This window comes from Meriones unguiculatus, chromosome 19 (genome assembly GCF_030254825.1).
Source record: "Meriones unguiculatus strain TT.TT164.6M chromosome 19, Bangor_MerUng_6.1, whole genome shotgun sequence".
Lineage (NCBI taxonomy): Eukaryota > Metazoa > Chordata > Mammalia > Rodentia > Muridae > Meriones > Meriones unguiculatus.
In genome coordinates, this window is record NC_083366.1 from 35773386 (window position 1) to 35790770 (window position 17385).

At 39.8% G+C, this 17385-nt stretch overlaps 1 protein-coding gene across 2 annotated transcripts in view; it reads right to left on the minus strand.

Annotated features, from left to right (window-relative positions):
- The window catches only part of Pou6f2 (POU class 6 homeobox 2), a 380942-nt gene that overhangs the window by 243754 nt on the left and 119803 nt on the right, over positions 1-17385 (minus strand). For both annotated transcript variants that reach the window (XM_021652839.2, XM_060372425.1), the window contains exon 3: positions 12730-12958. In XM_021652839.2, coding sequence (XP_021508514.1) covers positions 12730-12958 — 229 coding nt within the window. The remainder of the gene's footprint in view (positions 1-12729; positions 12959-17385) is intronic.

Sequence of the window (17385 nt, forward strand, 5' to 3'; positions counted from 1 at the left end):
AAACAAATCAATCAAATTACAGCACTGTGTCTTCACGTTACCACTTCATTGTAAGTTGGCGACATTAGCTTTGAAATATATAGAAGCATAAATTTTATCTGTATTATTTATTTAATATAACTTTTCCCCATGTGAGTTATTTTCCAAACACAACAAGCTCAAATTATCTTTGTCAAATGCTGAGTACATATATATATGTTCCACTAAGAATTTCAAATGTTATGGCATTCAGGGGGACTGAGGTGCATAAAGATGTGTTAATGGGCCCTAACATGCCAGTGATAAACAGTAAGCATACCGTGTGGGACTTTCTCCTCCCAAATTTTGGCTGAAATCTTAGTGAGGACAGGTGATAAATTTAGTTTGGAAAAAGACGACACTAAACCAAAGTAAAAGGCTAAAATTAGATGAGTGTTTTCTCAGAAATGAATTTGGCTTACATTGCCTATGTTTATAATGTAATTCACCTAAGAAAAAAATATCTTTAAAGTTGTGGTTTTTACAGAACACAGCAATCATCTGTGTACTTCTCTATAGACAGCATCATTTCCACCCACTGACAGAACTATCGTCAGTGCGACCCAAAGGTGCTTTAAAGAGAAGAAAAAGAAAAAAGGATTCAAACATTTTCATTTTGAGATTTTAGGGCTACAACTACATCTTTAAATAATAGATCTAAATCAATGGAGTTACTTTCCAGCAAAAGAGAAAACACTGTCAAAGCTTTCATGTACAAGCTCTTAAGATAACTGTTTTATATTTGGAAACTGGGCATGTCCTTAGAAGATTAAAAAGCCAACTGACAGATGGAGGGTTTGTTATTTTTATTTCTCTCTTGCTTCATTCTGGCTATGTACAGGGTAAGCAACAAAAACTCCACTATGAATGTGGCCAGTCTGTCCTGGAAAGAGAATCCAACGCTGACAAAATTGCAGAGGCCCATGAGAACTCAGAGTAGAGTGGGCAACTGCTATGGGGGGGGGCTCTTCCTAGGGCTTCCCCCAAGGGCTGGAATTGTGACATTCCCTTTCAAACCTCTTCTTGCCCCAAATCCCTACTCTCGCTGGCTTCAGTTATGTGCGTTGATGATTTCTGTATCAGGATCTCAGCACAGATTCCATTCTACATCCTGGATCCACAGAGTCCAAGGAGCAGGGGTGGGGGTCTCCATTTAGGTAGTTAGCTTCTTCTTGCTGAACTAACAAAGGAATCTGCTCTTTCTTTGCTTTCTTCTCACCACTGCACAGAGACCATTAGGTCTTTTCAACCCCACCTCCTTAAGGCTTCTAAAGCAGCCCTCTGCTCTTCATTGCTGCCTCTAATGCCCTGTCCCTGGATTATTGCAATAGCCTTTTAATTAGACTGGAGCCTACCACAGTTCCTGGCAAGATGCTAAGCAAATGGTTGTGATCCATAAATGTTTGGGCACCATTTGTGGAAAGAAATTGGGTTTAGCTTTTCCCCAGAGGGACCTGAGATATCATAGCTGTAACCTCTCATTAGGAGGATGCCCAGTGGGAGTCAGACACATAAGAGATGATTTTCTTGGGGAAATGGTAGCCATCCATTCTCTAAACAGCAGCAGAAAGGAACTAGGAAACATCTTCCAGTTCTGTATTTTTCAACATCTCTCCATTCTCCTTACCTCACTCTTTCTCCAGATACAGAAATCCTCATTTGGGAAAAGGTAAGCTGGTAATTCCAGTTGTCTTTCATCATAGACAATGGTATAAGACTAAGAAGAATTTGAACGCAGTCCTTTTCTGGGTAGGCATTTGTGCCAGTCTAGTGGCAGCCATCTTGGGAGGGAATTTCTCTTTCTTGCCAGCTCTGATGGCTGGCATGGAATCTAATCCAGTTTGCACCTCCTAGTGTAGACAGATTGTGAGATGCCGTGGAAATTCCTGATGGATTTACAGCCTTATTATGTGCAAACTGGGGATCACATTACTTTCCTGCCTTTTGCTTTGAAAGTAAATGCTTTGGCTCTGCTTTGACATTTATGTGGCAGCTGGAAACCATTATCCTTTGACAATGCTTTATTCCATTGACAGTATCTCTTAAATACGCAGTATACTAGTCAAACTCCTCATTCATGTGCTTCTAGTTTAATCCATGCCCCAGTGCCTCGGCAATGCCTGTTTCAAGGATAATGTACTGCAGAACAGGCTTTCTCTGGGTATTTTAAATAAAATGTTTGAAGCCTTGGAGATACAAAGGTATGAAAACTGCCAAAGTAAGACACACTGTAACTACCTTTCACAACTTCTTCATGGTGGATTTGGTATTATTGTATGATGTGTCATGTGGGACTCCTCTGACACAGTGCAAATATGAATTTATGCACTAGGCATTTTTAACATTGTACTTGGTAACAACAAGCCACATATCACTGAAAACTAAAAGCCAGAATCTGTCTCATCTCTGCTCTCGCTCTCATATTCATGGTGTCACTGGTGGAGGGCAGTTTTCTAGGTGTGCTTAGCAGGATGGGATAAAAGGAACTCCTGGGAATCTCTTCTGCTCATTAGCTGAATATTTTAAAATGTCTACATTAATAATTATCTTAAAATTAGAATACTTTCTATTGATTAAGGTAGGAGTTCGTACCAGACAATACACTTTTCCTCTTCTTGAATATTAAGTAATCAAGGGAAAAAATGAAAGGGGATATTAATTAGGAAGAGGCTAGGGAGGACAATAAAGGAGAGGGAAGGAAGAGGAAGTATAGTACTAAGGATGTTTGAAAAAAGCCATAGGGAAAAATATGTAATTGTATATGAAACACATACACACACAAACACACACACACACACACATACACACACTTACATATCTTTTTAAAATTAATTAATTTTATTCACTTTACATCCCCATATAAGACCCATCCCTCCTGGCTTCCTGGTCTAACCCTCCCTCTCTCTTCCCACATTCCCTCTTCCCTATTCCTTAGAAAAGGGTAGCCCCCCACCAACCCACCCCAACTCATCAAGTTGCATCAGGATTGAGACTAATGACCTCTTCCCCTGTGATCTTGGGAGGCAGCCCTACCAGAGGGAAGTTATAAAAAAGCAGGCAATAGAGTCCATGTCAGAGACAGACTCCATTCCCCTTACTAAGGAACCCACATGAAGACCAAGCTGCCCATCGGGTACATATGTGATGGGGGTGAAGGTCGAGTCCATGCATGCTCCTTGGTTGATGCTTCACTCTCCATAAGCCCCTCTGGATCCTGGTTAGCTGGCTCTGTTGGTCTTCTTGTGGAGCTCCTGATACATCCAGGTCCTTCTATCCCTCTACCCACCACTTTTCCACAAGACTCCCTACTCTTTGCCCAATGTTTAGCTGTGAGTCTCAGCATCTATTTTCATCTTCTGCTGGGAGGAACCTCTCAGAGGAGAACTCTGCTAGGCTCCTGTCTCCCAGAAGAGCAGAGTATTGTTAATAGTGTCAGGAGTTGGCTTTCTCCCACGGGGTGGGGCTCAGGTGAGGCCAGGCATTGATTGCATATTTTCTCAATCTCTGCTCTGTCTTCATCCATGCACAGCTTCTAGTCAGGGAAAATTTTGGGTCTAAATTTTTGTGAGTGGGCTGGTGTTTTTCTCCCTCCACTAGGAGTCCTGCCTAGTTAGATGGTAATATATATATATTACCATCAGAGAGAGAGAGAATTTAAGTGAAGTTATACCATTTGGGGTAATAATGCCTTGCAAGAGCCATAGACTATCTAATAAAAACTCCAGTAGCAAGAAAAAGAATCTCCTTTAAGGTTGTTGGAGACTCCCCAAACAGTGGAGGCCATTGCTATTGCCTTTGATTGACTCCCAGAAGTTTAAGGTAAGTCTCTATTGCTGAAAACACATTCACTTCAAACAAAGGACTCTGAGGATTCAAGCTGGATCTGACAAGAAAACCTCACTCTTGAGGATTAGTTTCCATAGTACCAGAAGGTGCTATACAAGTTGACAAAGGAGGAAAAGCAAATAACAGTCCCATCCAGATGTGACTTTAGACCTGCTCAACACAGGGGAAATCATAGTACTGGAAATCTAGGCAACTACCAAGGGCTAACAAGGCCACAAATCTTAAAAAGAGAATGTACTACAGCTGGTTTCCTAAATGAGTATAATTCTTAAATGCATTTTAAATGTTGATCTTTGGACCCATAGACAAATGTTGCTCTCATCCTCCACCAAAGTTTCTTTCTGTAGCAGATAGAGGTCATTACAACAATTCAAAAGTGGTCAAAATGCAGGGAGCAACCGGGTGCCCATGATGCATCTATAGCACAATTCTTTCACTCAAGACTCAGGGAATATCACAGAGCAGAGGACTGAAAGAGTTTTAAGAGCCAGGGGTCCAGAAAAATCTGCTGAAAGATTGGGCCTTTTTTATATGCAGTAGAGCTACACCCACCAAATCTCAACAATATAGCTGCCTAAACAAGACCTGAACCATGACAACACCAGTTAACACTGGATGTGTAAATCTCACGAGAAGACCAGCCATAGATGAAGATCTACAGGCTCTTAAGGACAGCTGAGAGAGCCAGATTGGTCTTCCTTGGGGATAAACTCAATTTCTTAATCGAATACTGAGAGATCAGACCCAAAAAACGTGATACATAAAAGCAACAGTAAACAGACTCAGCAGGCTGTATTTATACATTTATTAATATATAATAGTAACTAAGGAGAAAAGAGGCTACAAATTTGAGATGGAACTGGGAGGCGGGGACATGAGAGGCTAAGAAGCGGGAGAGTGAGGGAAGAAATGATGTGGTTATATTTTAATTAAAAATAAAATAAATGTTTTAAAGGAGGATAACAATTTCATAAGTGCTAACTCACTATTGTAGGCAGTTTCTAATTATTTTGAGTGATTGCTATCCAATTTCATATTCATTGCTTGAATTCTATGACTTTAAGTATTTATTGATATATGTGTACCATGGAGCCATGTGGCACGTGCAACCTTGTGTGTTCATCTGACGGAATTTTGGAGTCTCTGCGTAGCAGGAATTTTAAAGATCATGCAAGCCAAATGCTTTGAGATTTGCCTTCAGTGCTGTAACTGTTTGGTGGATGGAGCATTCTGTGGTGTGGCTTGTAATCACAAGCTCCTCCTTCTTCTCTTTTAGGCTTTTCTTCGCCATGCCCCATGCTGCTGGTCACATGCTTGACCAGGTGACTTCCATGGTCAGGAGGGTGAAAATGATGCTGAAGACATCCCTGACAAATCTTGGCGAGCAGTGAGGTCCTGTCATTCTCTGCCCCTCCCCAGTCAATGAGAATAGCATTTTTTTTTGGGGGGGGGAGAAGGACTGCTTCTTTAGCCTGAAACTTGGAGTCCAGTTGGAAAGCTATACAGCAGAGTTCCTGCTCACCTGCAGATAACACGTCATCAGAATGAACAAAGTAACACACCTGGGTTGTTGGATGATACTAGGATTTGCTTGTTTGTTGATTTAGCATAGCCTAGTGAAAATGGCATTCTGTACTTCAGGTTGTTCAATTTTTTTTTAATTTCAAATCTGTGGGATTGTTCTTAACCCTTAGAACTTCTTCTGGCCACACTCTTTCTCTCCCAGTTGTACAACTATTTAGGTTTTCTGTGCAATGTAGAGGCCATGACTTACTACCCTGTACCATATACATTACTCTTATACCCTTGCTTCACTTTACCTGCTTTCTTCCCCAGCTCGAAAATATGTGCCTTTCTGTGCCTCTTACAAGTGATTCAGTGCTAAACTCCATTCTTGGGTTACATCATTGAACTAAATATTGGTGATAGTCATGGGGATTCCATTCTGGGGACAGAGTCAGATGTGAACAAGGCCTACTTATATTTTCCAAAGCCAATCATCACCAATGCTGCTGCTACTGCTCCTAGTGTCTATAGCTATGAATTGGCTTTCTTGAAAAAGAAAACAATGAAAACCATTTAGAGAAGTTGGTAGAAAGCAAATTTGGGGTGTGGTGTGGTAAAAGAAAGCATAAATGGGGATGTTAGTATTTGAAAAGGACAGAGGTTTTCACCCAAAGACTACAGTCTGTTCAGAGTCTTTGAAGATGAGTATATTTTAAAAATGCCAAAGAGCCCAGCATTTTCGTCACCCCGATATTGGCTAAATTGAAAGAGAAGGGTGTGATGATGAAGAAACAAACTATGTTAGACTTGAGATTTATGTCTTGGAAAAACTAGCACATGGAGCTGGCTGGAAACAAGCGGATCAGGAGATTGTTCTGGAGAGAATAGTTTTAACCTTTGGAATCTTTAGGCAACCTTTCAGCCCCCAAAACTTCTGTGAGGCATACATGGGTAGCATCTACATCCTCTTTAAAGAAGATCTTCATCAGATATTGTCAAGATAGATGACAGACAGGGAGGGGCCCTAGATCTTGGGCCATGAATTGAGAATAATGGTCAATAATGGTCAAGAACACATACCTGGATCACCCCGTGATGTTTGGTCTAGTCGAGCTGAGTAGACTTAGCATTGCCTAGGAGACATATGTCTGGGAATTTTATTAGAACACTTCTGGAGATCATTAGCTATTGGGGAAGACCAGCCCTCCATTAGTTGGTCCTTACAAGGGGGTTTGGGATATAAGGCAGTATTAATTGATGCCTTTGTGGTTTCTTTCTGGAAGGAATATATAGCTTCTGACATCAGACTCTAGCTTCTTTGGTGTTCCAGTGTGGAATCAACACCTGTAACTCTTTAGGGAATTTGTAGACTTCCGTCACTGAATTGGGACCCCTGAGCATCTAGGTGCTTGGAATGGGAAGTTACCAGGATCTCTTCCTCTACAGGGAGTGGGAGGCCTTGTTGAACTGCTTATGCTTATCATATAACCAGGCCAATAAATGCTTTCTTTGTATTCTCTCTCTCTCTCTCTCTCTCTCTCTCTCTCTCTCTCTCTGGGTGTGTGTGTGTGTGTGTGTGTGTGTGTACATATTCTATAAGTTCTGTTATTACAAAGAACCCAGCCTAATATAACCCCAATCAAGGATCTTGGTTAAAATGAAAGAATTTTGAGGCTATTTGCATACTAAGAATGGCTGTTGCAAAACAGATATGGTATACTATAATGTTGGAAAGCTTTGAAATTAAACAAAGCACACACACACACACACACACACAAAACACACACACTAGATGAGTCTCAGAGATATTATGCTGAGTTTAAAAGAGTCTACAATATGAGTCTATTTACCTGTAGCTCTAGAATGGACAACACTAATCTATACGAGAGCTGGAGCTACCAGATTAGATAGAGAGAAATAATGAAAAGGGAGAACAAGGGAGTTTGGTGGAATAATGGAATGTTTTCTTTATTGACTGTGGTTGGATGTACCCTTTAAGGTTGTATACTATCATCAGAGGCCATTGCACTGATCACTTAAGGATCATCAATTCCATTGCATGCAGTAGCTTAGTTAAGACAATGCCACTGCAAACAAAAACAAAATACGATGTAACTCATGAAAGTACCCCTGAATATTTTATCATGGACAGATCTTACTTTGGGGAATGTCATTGATGGGATATAGCTTGTTCAGCAATGGTTCTTGGATGGTAATTTGATCTCTGAGTGGTGATTTTGGAGTGGTGTACATGTTACTAAGTGAAAAGGCAATGTTAGAAGACAATCAGGTGACAGGGCATCATCCTCAGAAGAAATTAATGCTGATTTTGCAATGTAATTCATACAAGGAGAATAGGTTGTTGGTGGGGTTACCTTATATGCTTGGCCCTTTCTACACATAGCTGATTCTCTTCCTAGTTCTCCATGTTGTGATGTAACCAGAAGGCCTTCACCTGAGAACAAACCTACAGAACCTCCCAATTTCAATGTCTGAATCTCCCAAACTGTGAGCTAAGGAAAGCCTGTTCATGGAGGAGCCAGCATCAGTGATTCTGTTACAGCAACACAAAGCAGATTAACTCAGGAAGTCAGAGAAGAGCACGGCGGGGTTCTGTGCCAGAGCCAAGGACAGGAAAGCCATCTTTGACCTGATTTTTTTAAAAAAGCTTGTCTTGAATCTAATTGCTTTTCCATGTTCATGCTAAGCTGCAATCTCTAATGTATTTTTGGTCATTAATTTAAATGTTTTGCCTGACTTAACTGGAGTGTTCACACTTCGATATAAATCTCACTCATGACACATTTATCCTCTCCATTTGTGTTGCCTGCAGTGATTAGTGGGTCACTCTGGTCTGTGCTCTGAGAACAAGTCAGTAGCCTGACTCATCTGTCCTGTTGTCCCCTTTGCAGTCCCATTAACACCCTTTGCTGCAGTTGTCACTGATATCCATACTGTCTAAGCTTAGGTTCTCAATTTTAGCCTGAGTTTAGATAAAATAAGAGACTCAACACACTTGTATGAGTTCCGGGAAGGAGATTTCATTTTACCATTTCAACTAATTGATAATTTCCCGAGCAACTCGATGCTACTTTTAGCACAGTATCTACTTCACAAAGGAATCGGTAAAAATGGAAGATGATGACTTTCAAAGGAGTTTTAAAACAATGTGGCACAGAGCACACCTCGTAATTTTCCTTCTCTCAGGTTTATTGTCATTACTGGTCTCATTTCACAGTGATGGTTTGACTAGAGCCACATGGAATTTAAGTCCTGTGACCATGGCACAAAAGATCTAACACGTTCCCTCGGCATGCTTGCTCAGATTCCACGTGTTCTAATACATATTGAGTATCATTGAACATTTCAACATGAGAACAATTAATCTACCATTTGGCTGGTAAACCTATAAGGTAATTCAGATAAGACCATCCCTTCTTAACAGGCATTTTTATCTCTTGGATAATCTAAAATTTTAATAAATGCAAATAAAAGGCAGTAAGCAAAATGGAGGCTTGATAGTGGTACAAAGTCCCCCATAGCTGAGGGAGTTGGAATGTGGACCACAAATTAACTTAAGTTGAAAAAGAGATGTGGCCTGAAGGGAGAAGGAAAAAATAGTCATTCTGGGCAAGGAGGATGGCATTTTCCTGCTGAATATATGGTATTGGTTCGGTCAGCCTCCTCTTGGCCACTTGGATCCTCTGAGACTTAGACCTCAGTTTGGGCTGAACTGAGATTAGCATACAGGGCTGTTCTAGGATCCTATGTAATGTCCTGTTCCTTCTTTACAATCAATATGATGTCAGTGATAAGATGGGAGTGAATCTCTTTCTTGAGAGGAAAAATCTACTGAAAGAAGGAACAAAACCTGTAGACCTAGGACAGAAGATTTAGTAAAACTCTCCACTCTCATTAAGCAAGAACACCAGTTCCCTTGACTTTTCAAGGGAAGTTTCCAAGCTCCCAGCTGTTGTCTGGGCTCTTATTCTGAAGGGGAGATTGTGTTGTGAACCGCTGCCTGAGTCTAGGATGGCCACTGTTCATGTAGCATCACCTCACCAGCACTCATCACAATGCATGTGTGTGCTGTGGGCTCCTCTGAGAACTATGTTTACACTCCTTGAGAGGAGATGTAAAAGAATAAGCTCTCAGTCACATTAGCATAAAGGGAAATATTTAAAATTTTACCCCCGAGCTCTGAAGACTTAGAAAACTGGTGGTGGAAACTTGTCTTTCATCCTGTTAACAAATCTTTACCTTTTGAATGAGAAGAGTCGGCAGAGGGTGGGTTAGACAAAAAAGCTGGAAAAATCATTGAAGAAAATTCTTGTTGGTTACATTAATTCATGCGTTAAAAATATAATACTTCACAAGAGGAAAGAGGGAGCTCTCCAGGTCTAAGTGTGGCATATAAGATTAGGAACTTCACTCAGACCAGGTGTGTTACACTTAAAAGCCTCCCCCTCACTGTTCCCATTGAAATCATTGAGAAAGTAGGATGCCTATTACAGATGAGCAAACTTAGTAGTCATTTTAAAACACTGAAAACCTTGGGCTGAAGTTACTGTGTTTATTGTGTGAGGAGTGGGTTCTGCAAGGAAAGCAGCCTTCTACCCTTTATGCTAGCTTTGGACTATAGAAGTCTGTGTGCAGATTGGTTCTAATGTGTTCACTGGCAAGACCACCTCTTTTGAGAAAAGTTATGAGTTGAGGACATCTAGAACTGTCATCTCCATCTCAAAGTAGAGCAAATCTTTAGCGATGATTCTTTTTTCCTGCTAGCCATCTGTTCAGTCTCCCACACAACACTACCTTCTGCAAGGCAATAAACTTAGGAAGCTTCACCAACCATAAGTATTGCCTGGGGATCATCACAGATTATAGAGCAGTGGTTCTCAACCTTCCTAATTCTGCGACCCTTTAATATGTGGTGACTCCACAACCATAAAATTATTTTTGTTGCTACTTCAGAACTGTAAATTTGCTACTGTTATGAGTTACAGTGTAAATATTTTTGGAGATAGAAGTTTGCCAAAGATGTTATGACCCATAGTTTGAGAACAATTGGTATAGCTTACCTAACTAAAAGATGCGATCAGCTTTGGGCTAGGTGCTGGTAGACTGATTTCTAAGTGATGTCTGACATTGCTTTTCAAGCAGTATACATTGATTGCCATTGATCCCTGCTACATTGAAGACAAAAAAAAAAAAAAAAAAAACCAACCAACCAACCAAACAAAAAACCTTTCTACTTATCATTCTTGTCAGTCTTGGACTTCTCGTTGGTCTACTACTTTTTTCTGTTTTTCCTGGAAGTTTCCTTATTTTAACACTGAAGATATTATATCCTGGGAAATATCTGAGTTGCCAGCAAGCCAGGAAGGTTATATTTTTGGTTAGTGAGATCTAGGTGTTCCATGTCACTCAAGTGAGTGGACATGGAAGGGTCAGAAAAGCCCAAAGAAATCCAAAGTAGAACTTCTTCACCTAGTGTTGATTTGGACCTTAAAGGAGAAGATGTTTAAGGAGGGGCTTGATATTAAGACAAATGGGAGAGCCTTCCCCCACGTCAGCTGCCTTACTGCTGGAAGGTCTCATGTTAGTAAGCTCATCATCTCCCTCCCAAGATCACTGAAAATTTAAGAATGACTTCAGAGGGAGAAATGTTTGCTCACAATTCTGCAGCTGACATGAGCTTGGGTGAGAACACAAACACACTTCTTAAGGTGATACCGATTGAAACATTTGCCAAGGGACCTAAGGAAAAAAAAAAGCTAATGCTTTCACTGCCCTCTCTTACCCAGAGTACAACAAACAGGGTTGACATGAAAACAACAGTGTCGAGAAGCCTAGGTCTAAATCCTAAGCTCATACTTAAACCTGACATCAAAGCAAAATGGAGAAGGCCTTGCTGTACTCTAGGTTAGCACTGATTTTAAATCCCTAGAATAACAGGTACCAAAATCCCAACAACACTGACCTACAATGAAAGTATAAAAAGGCTTCCTTCTTCTAGTCTGACTTTGGAGTCCATCTTAACCAAGCAGAATTAATTCACAGCGTAGCAGCTCCACACACTGATGTTTATTTATAATATTCAATATTCCCATAAGCACACATGTTCCAAATGGAAGGTTGCATTTTGATAATGCCTGTTTCTTCATTAAGATTTCATCATCCACCTACATTAAGAAGCCTGGCCCTATACTTTGTTGCTTCTGCTTTCACCTTGTGTATTCCTGTTTTATTTGCTTAATCTCAAGTTCCTGGCTTCCCAGGCACTCAAATTTGAAACAAGCAAAGTTCATGCATTAGTGTATCCTGAGCATGCATGATTTATGAACGGCAAGGTTCTTAGCACAATTTAATGGTATAAGAGAGACTTTGTTTTAAACATTAAAATGAAAGTTAAGAAGTAGCAACAATGGGTGAGATATAAGAACACATGAAGTGCAAAGAGGTCCAGGATTCACTAGTTCGTAGCTGTTCCTTAGTATGAATTGATGCTCTAACCAATTTAATACATAAGACACCTACCATTTAACCAATTTAAAAATGATTAAAACTGTTATTCTGATGACTCACCCAGATAAACTTTTATTCTGTAAAATAAAATAACTGCTTAAGTTTACATAAATGAAGAAGTCAGACTACTCTGAGTATCCACAAAATAAATAGTTAAGTTTTTTGTTGTTGTTGTTTTGTTTTGGTACCAGACATTATATTCTTTTTTTTCAGAACGTTTATCACCATTATTTTTTCTCTGAAAGAAATCAATCAGTATTGGTGTTATCAAAACGTTGAAGAAAAGTTAAAATTTTCAAAACCTAGGGAAAAATTTCTCCTAGTAAAATTACAGTTCGCCTTCTATCAGGAAGCTCGAAAATATACTCTGTTTAACACAGATCTAAAGCCTAATTAGCAGCAAAATAATCATTAAATTAATTATTACAAAGGACGCTCTCTCTCTTTGTGGTGTCCCAAACACTTCGCACAGATATAGGCACCATCCCTTGCATATAGTCAGACTGAAGATCTTGTCTAATTATGACTGCCTTCACAGAACAACACAATGACTTCACAACGAAGTGAGGGTATGCCCTGCAATAATCATGCTTCCACAGGACCTGAAAGACTCTGGTATTCATGAGGAAAAAAAAAGGAGGATTGATAAAAAATTCTGGCTTGAGAAAGATCATGAACAACGAAGGTGTTGCTTTCTGCAAAACACTTTCATGCTCTTCGTGGTAGAAGCACCTCTAAACACATTCCCCATCCAACGCGCACATTTTTGTTCATTTCAGAGAGTTCAGCCAGTGAGTAGAGCAACATACAACATTTGGCTGTGATGGTTACCTTGTAGATTTTGCAATGGCAGAGTCATAATGCCTCCAGCTGCAGCTGCTGCTACCAGCCCTTGGATGTTTGTGAGATTCGCTGTGGGCAGTGTAAGGACCAGGCCTTGCTGACCACCTAGCTGTCCCGCCATGTTGAAGGGGATGAGGATGGGCTGATTGAGGGCTGGGGGGCCTCCCGGCATCACCCCAGCCACAGCAGAGGCCAACTGCTGCGCCGTCAGAAGAGGCTGAAAAACAAGAGGAATCTGGATTACTTTCTAGGAGAACAAGACACAGCCCTCCAAAGCCCCTCCATTATACTAGGCCAGAAAGTTTCCGAAGAAGTAGCGAAGAAGCATGCTCCATTCCAGAAAGGGAGACTGTAAGGGAGAAATAATATTTTGACACTATGTTTCACTTATTTCTTTGGAAAAAAATCAATTTATTTTTAGAACATCTGAGGAGCTTAAATACCTTTAAAAGAAATACCTTTACACGTTACAAATTTAATTGAATTTTCATTTAATCCTGATTCTCGTATATTTAAAGTGTTCAGCTAATTTATTCTGTGCTGTTCCAGAGAGAATTCGAAAATATTGGTAGGATTTTTATTCTACTTTTGGTTCAAAGATAGAAAGAACATACTGTTTTCAAGTATTACATTAACAGAAATAGTGTAAAAGATTTTCTTGATGCCAGAAGGCTTTTAGTAGTGCTATTATGCACATCTGTGGCTGGAGGGCACAAATGCTGTCATACTCCTTTTGGAAAACAATTTGGAAATACATATCAAGAATGGCAAATATAGTCATCCCCATTTGACTCAGATATACTCCTAGGAATTAGCTTTAAGTTAGAATTCAAAGGGAAAAAGAAATAAATGCATGAAATTATACACTACACTTTAAATTGCATAAATGTTGAGGTAGTTAGTGTTACATTGCTAAGCCTGATGGGGTGCTGTGTAGTCACGAACTTGAATCACTTTGGTACCTGTTTAGAAAAGCTTAAAAATGTTCCCGAAGAGATACTGAAAGAGTGGGCAGCCTTGCTTTGTCCCTGATTTCAGTGGGACTGATTTAAGTCTCTCTCCATTGAGTTTGATATTGGCTATAGGCATGCTGTATATCGCCTTTACTATGTGTAGGTATGTGCCTTGTTTCCTGATCTCTCCAAGACTTTAAACATGAATGGGTGTTGGATTTTGTCAAATGTTTTCAGCATCTAAGGAGATGATCATGTGTCTAGAGCAAAAAGACAACTAAAGGAGATCAAGGGGATACAAATTGGAAAGGAAGAAAGAAGTATCACTATTTGCAGGTGATATGGTAGTATACATGAGTGACCCCGAAAATTCTACCAGGGAACTACAACAGCTGATAAACACCTTCAGCAAAATGGCTGGACACAAAAATAACACAAAAAATCAGTAGCCTTCCTGTATATAAAGACAAACGGACTGAGAAATAAATTAGGGAAACTACACTCTTCAAAATAGCACAAATAACATAAAGTATCTTTTTGTGACCAAGCAAGTGAAAAACATGTATGAAAAAAAAACTTCAAGTCTCTGAAGAAAGAAATTGAAGAAGAAATCAGAAGACGGAAAGATCTCCCATGCTCATGGATCAGTAGAATTAACATAGTGACAATGACCATCCCACCAAAAGAAATCTACAGATTCAATGCAATTCCCATCAAAATACCAACACAATTATTTATAGAGCTTGAAAGAACAATGCTCAATTTCATATGGAAAAACAAAAACCCAAAATAGTTAAAAAAAAAAAAACCTGTACAACAAAACATCTTCTGGAGGTATCTCAATCCCTGATCTCAAGTTGTACGATAGCTCAACAGTAATAAAAACGGCATGCTACTGGCATTGAAACAGACTGCTGGATCAATGGAATCAAATAGAGGACCCAGAAATAAACACACACACCTATGGACACCTGCTTTTGACAAAGGAGCCAAAACCATACAATGGGAAAAAGACAGTATTTTCAATAAGTAGTGCTGGTTTAACTAGATGTCTACATGTAGATGAAATGCAAATAAATCCATACTTATCACCTTGCACTAAGCTAAAGTCCATAGCTATCAAAGACCTCAACATAAAACCAGACACAATAAATTTGTTAGAAGAAAAATTGTGGAAGAGCCTTGAACTCATTGGCACAGGAGAAAACTTCCTGAACAGAACACCTAGAGCTCAATCTCTAAGATCAACAATTAATAAATGGGACCTCATGAAACTGAAAAGCTTCTGTAAAGCAAAGGACACTGTCATCAGAAAAAAAAAGAAAGCCTACAGACTGGGAAAAGATCTTCACCGACAGAACACTAATATCCAGAATACATGAAGAACTCAAGAAATTAAACACCAACAAACCAAATAATCCAATTTAAAAATGGGATACAGAACTAAACAGAGAATTCTCAACAGAAGAATTTCAAATGGTGGAGAAATACTTAAAGAAATGCACAATGTCCTTAGTCATCTGGGAAATTCAAATCAAAACAATGCTGAGATTCCATCTTATACCCATCAGAATGGCTAAGATCAAAAACTCAATTGACAACACACACTGGAGAGGCGGTGGAAAAAGGGGAACTCTCCTCATTGCTGGTGGGAGTGCAAACTTGTATAATCATGTTGAAAATCAGTCTGGCACTTTTTCAGAAAACTGGAAGTAGTGATGCCTCAAGACCCAGCTGTAACACTCTTGGGCATTTACCTGGAAGATGGTACATCATACAACAAGGATATTTGCTCAACTATGTTCACAGCACCTTTATTAATAAGAGGTGGAATCTGGAAACAACCTAAATGTCCCTCAGCCAAAGAATGGATACAGAAATTATGGTACATTTACACAATGAAACCCTACTCAGCAATTAAAAACAAGAAAATCATGAAATTTGCTGGCAAATGGTAGGAAGTAGAAAAGATCATCCTGAGTAAGGTATCCCAGAAGCAGAAAAACACACATGGTATATACACTCACTTATAATTGGATATTAGTCATATAATATAGGATAAACATACTAAAATCTACAAACCTAAAGAAGCTAAATAACAAAGAAGACCCTAGGGATGATGCTTAAATCTCATTCAGAAGGGTAAACAGGTTAGACACTGGAAGACTTTGGAGAAAGGGAGCAGTATGGGAGCCTACCACAGATGTCCTGTAAAGGGCTCCACCCAGCAAGGCATTAAAGCAGATGCTAAGACTCACATCCAAACTTTGGGTAATGGAGGAGGGGTTGGGGGTGTAGAAGGACTTGGAGGGGACAGGAACTCCACAAGGAGGCCAACAAAGCCAAAATGTCTGGGCTCAGGGGACTGCAGAGACTGATGCATCAACCAAGGACATGCACTGAGAAGACTTAAGACCCCTGCTCAGATGTTAGCCTATGGGTAGCTCAGTCTCTATGTAGGTCCTGTAGTAAAGGGAGCAGGGGCAGTCTCTGACATGAACTCTGTTGCTGCTCTTTGAATACTTCCCTCTGGTGTGGTGGCCTTAGCAGGCAACAGAGAAGAGGATGCAAACAGTCCTGATGAGATTTGATAGGTTAGGGTCAGATAGTAGGAGAGGAGGACTCTCCCTTTTCAGTGAACTAGGGGAGGGGGAGGGGGAGAGAGGGAAGGGGGGTCAGACCAGAAGGAGATGAGGGAGGGGGCTACAACCAGGATACAAAGTGAATAAACTGTAAAATAAAATAAAATAAAATTAATGCTCAGAAAAAGAAAGAAAAAGTTCCTGATATGTAAATAAAATTGATAATAAACAAGTGGATACTATTGAAATGGCATGTGTGTGTGTGTATAATGTAAAGAATTAAAATGTAAGAGAAAATAAAATACTCATACTTTAAGATAAAGCACTAAAAAATGTTTTTCTGTTCATACTCTTTTTCTTTCTTTGCTAATAATCTTTTTCTTTCATACTTGTCACCTGGTTAAGATGTTAGTATAAAAACACATGCTTATGTCCGCTCTTGACCAAATAGTCATAGTTTGGTGTGAAAGGCAGCAGTAGAATACAAAACTTGTCTGAGTGCTGAGGTAGAGTCCTCATGGGAGTGACACACTAAGATTATGGTTCTGGCTGGCTACATGACAGCAAAAGTCATTGGACCTTAGAGCTTTTAAGCAGGACTTTCTCTACAACCTGGTGGGAGCTGAGGAGTAAAACATAATTCCACATGTTTATTTGTTTGTTTGTTTTCTCTACAGGATTCAAAATGAAACTTTACCTAGGATTGAATTTCTTTTTGATGAAAAGCAGAAAAGGCTTTTAAATATGGACATAATACAACATCAAATTATAATCACTGGGCTCCTATTGTGATTCTGCAATTATCCTACCGGTGCGACTCAGAGAGTTTCTAAACTTGTTGGAAGTTCCGTTCTGTGTCTGGTGCATAGAAAGGTCAAGTTTAAGACCAGATAGACTGTTCCAGGGTCATCTTTATCCTTCTTCTTCAAGACAAGGAACAGATTCAGAGACTTGGGGCTGCTACATTTGAAGAAGGATGACAAGGGTGAGTGCATTCCCTGGCTATCCCTCTAGAGTACCCTCCAGATCCTTGCACAGGAAACTCTGGGCTCCAAACTTATTTGTTCACTTTACTGAATTCACACCAACTTTGCCTCCCCTTTAAAAAG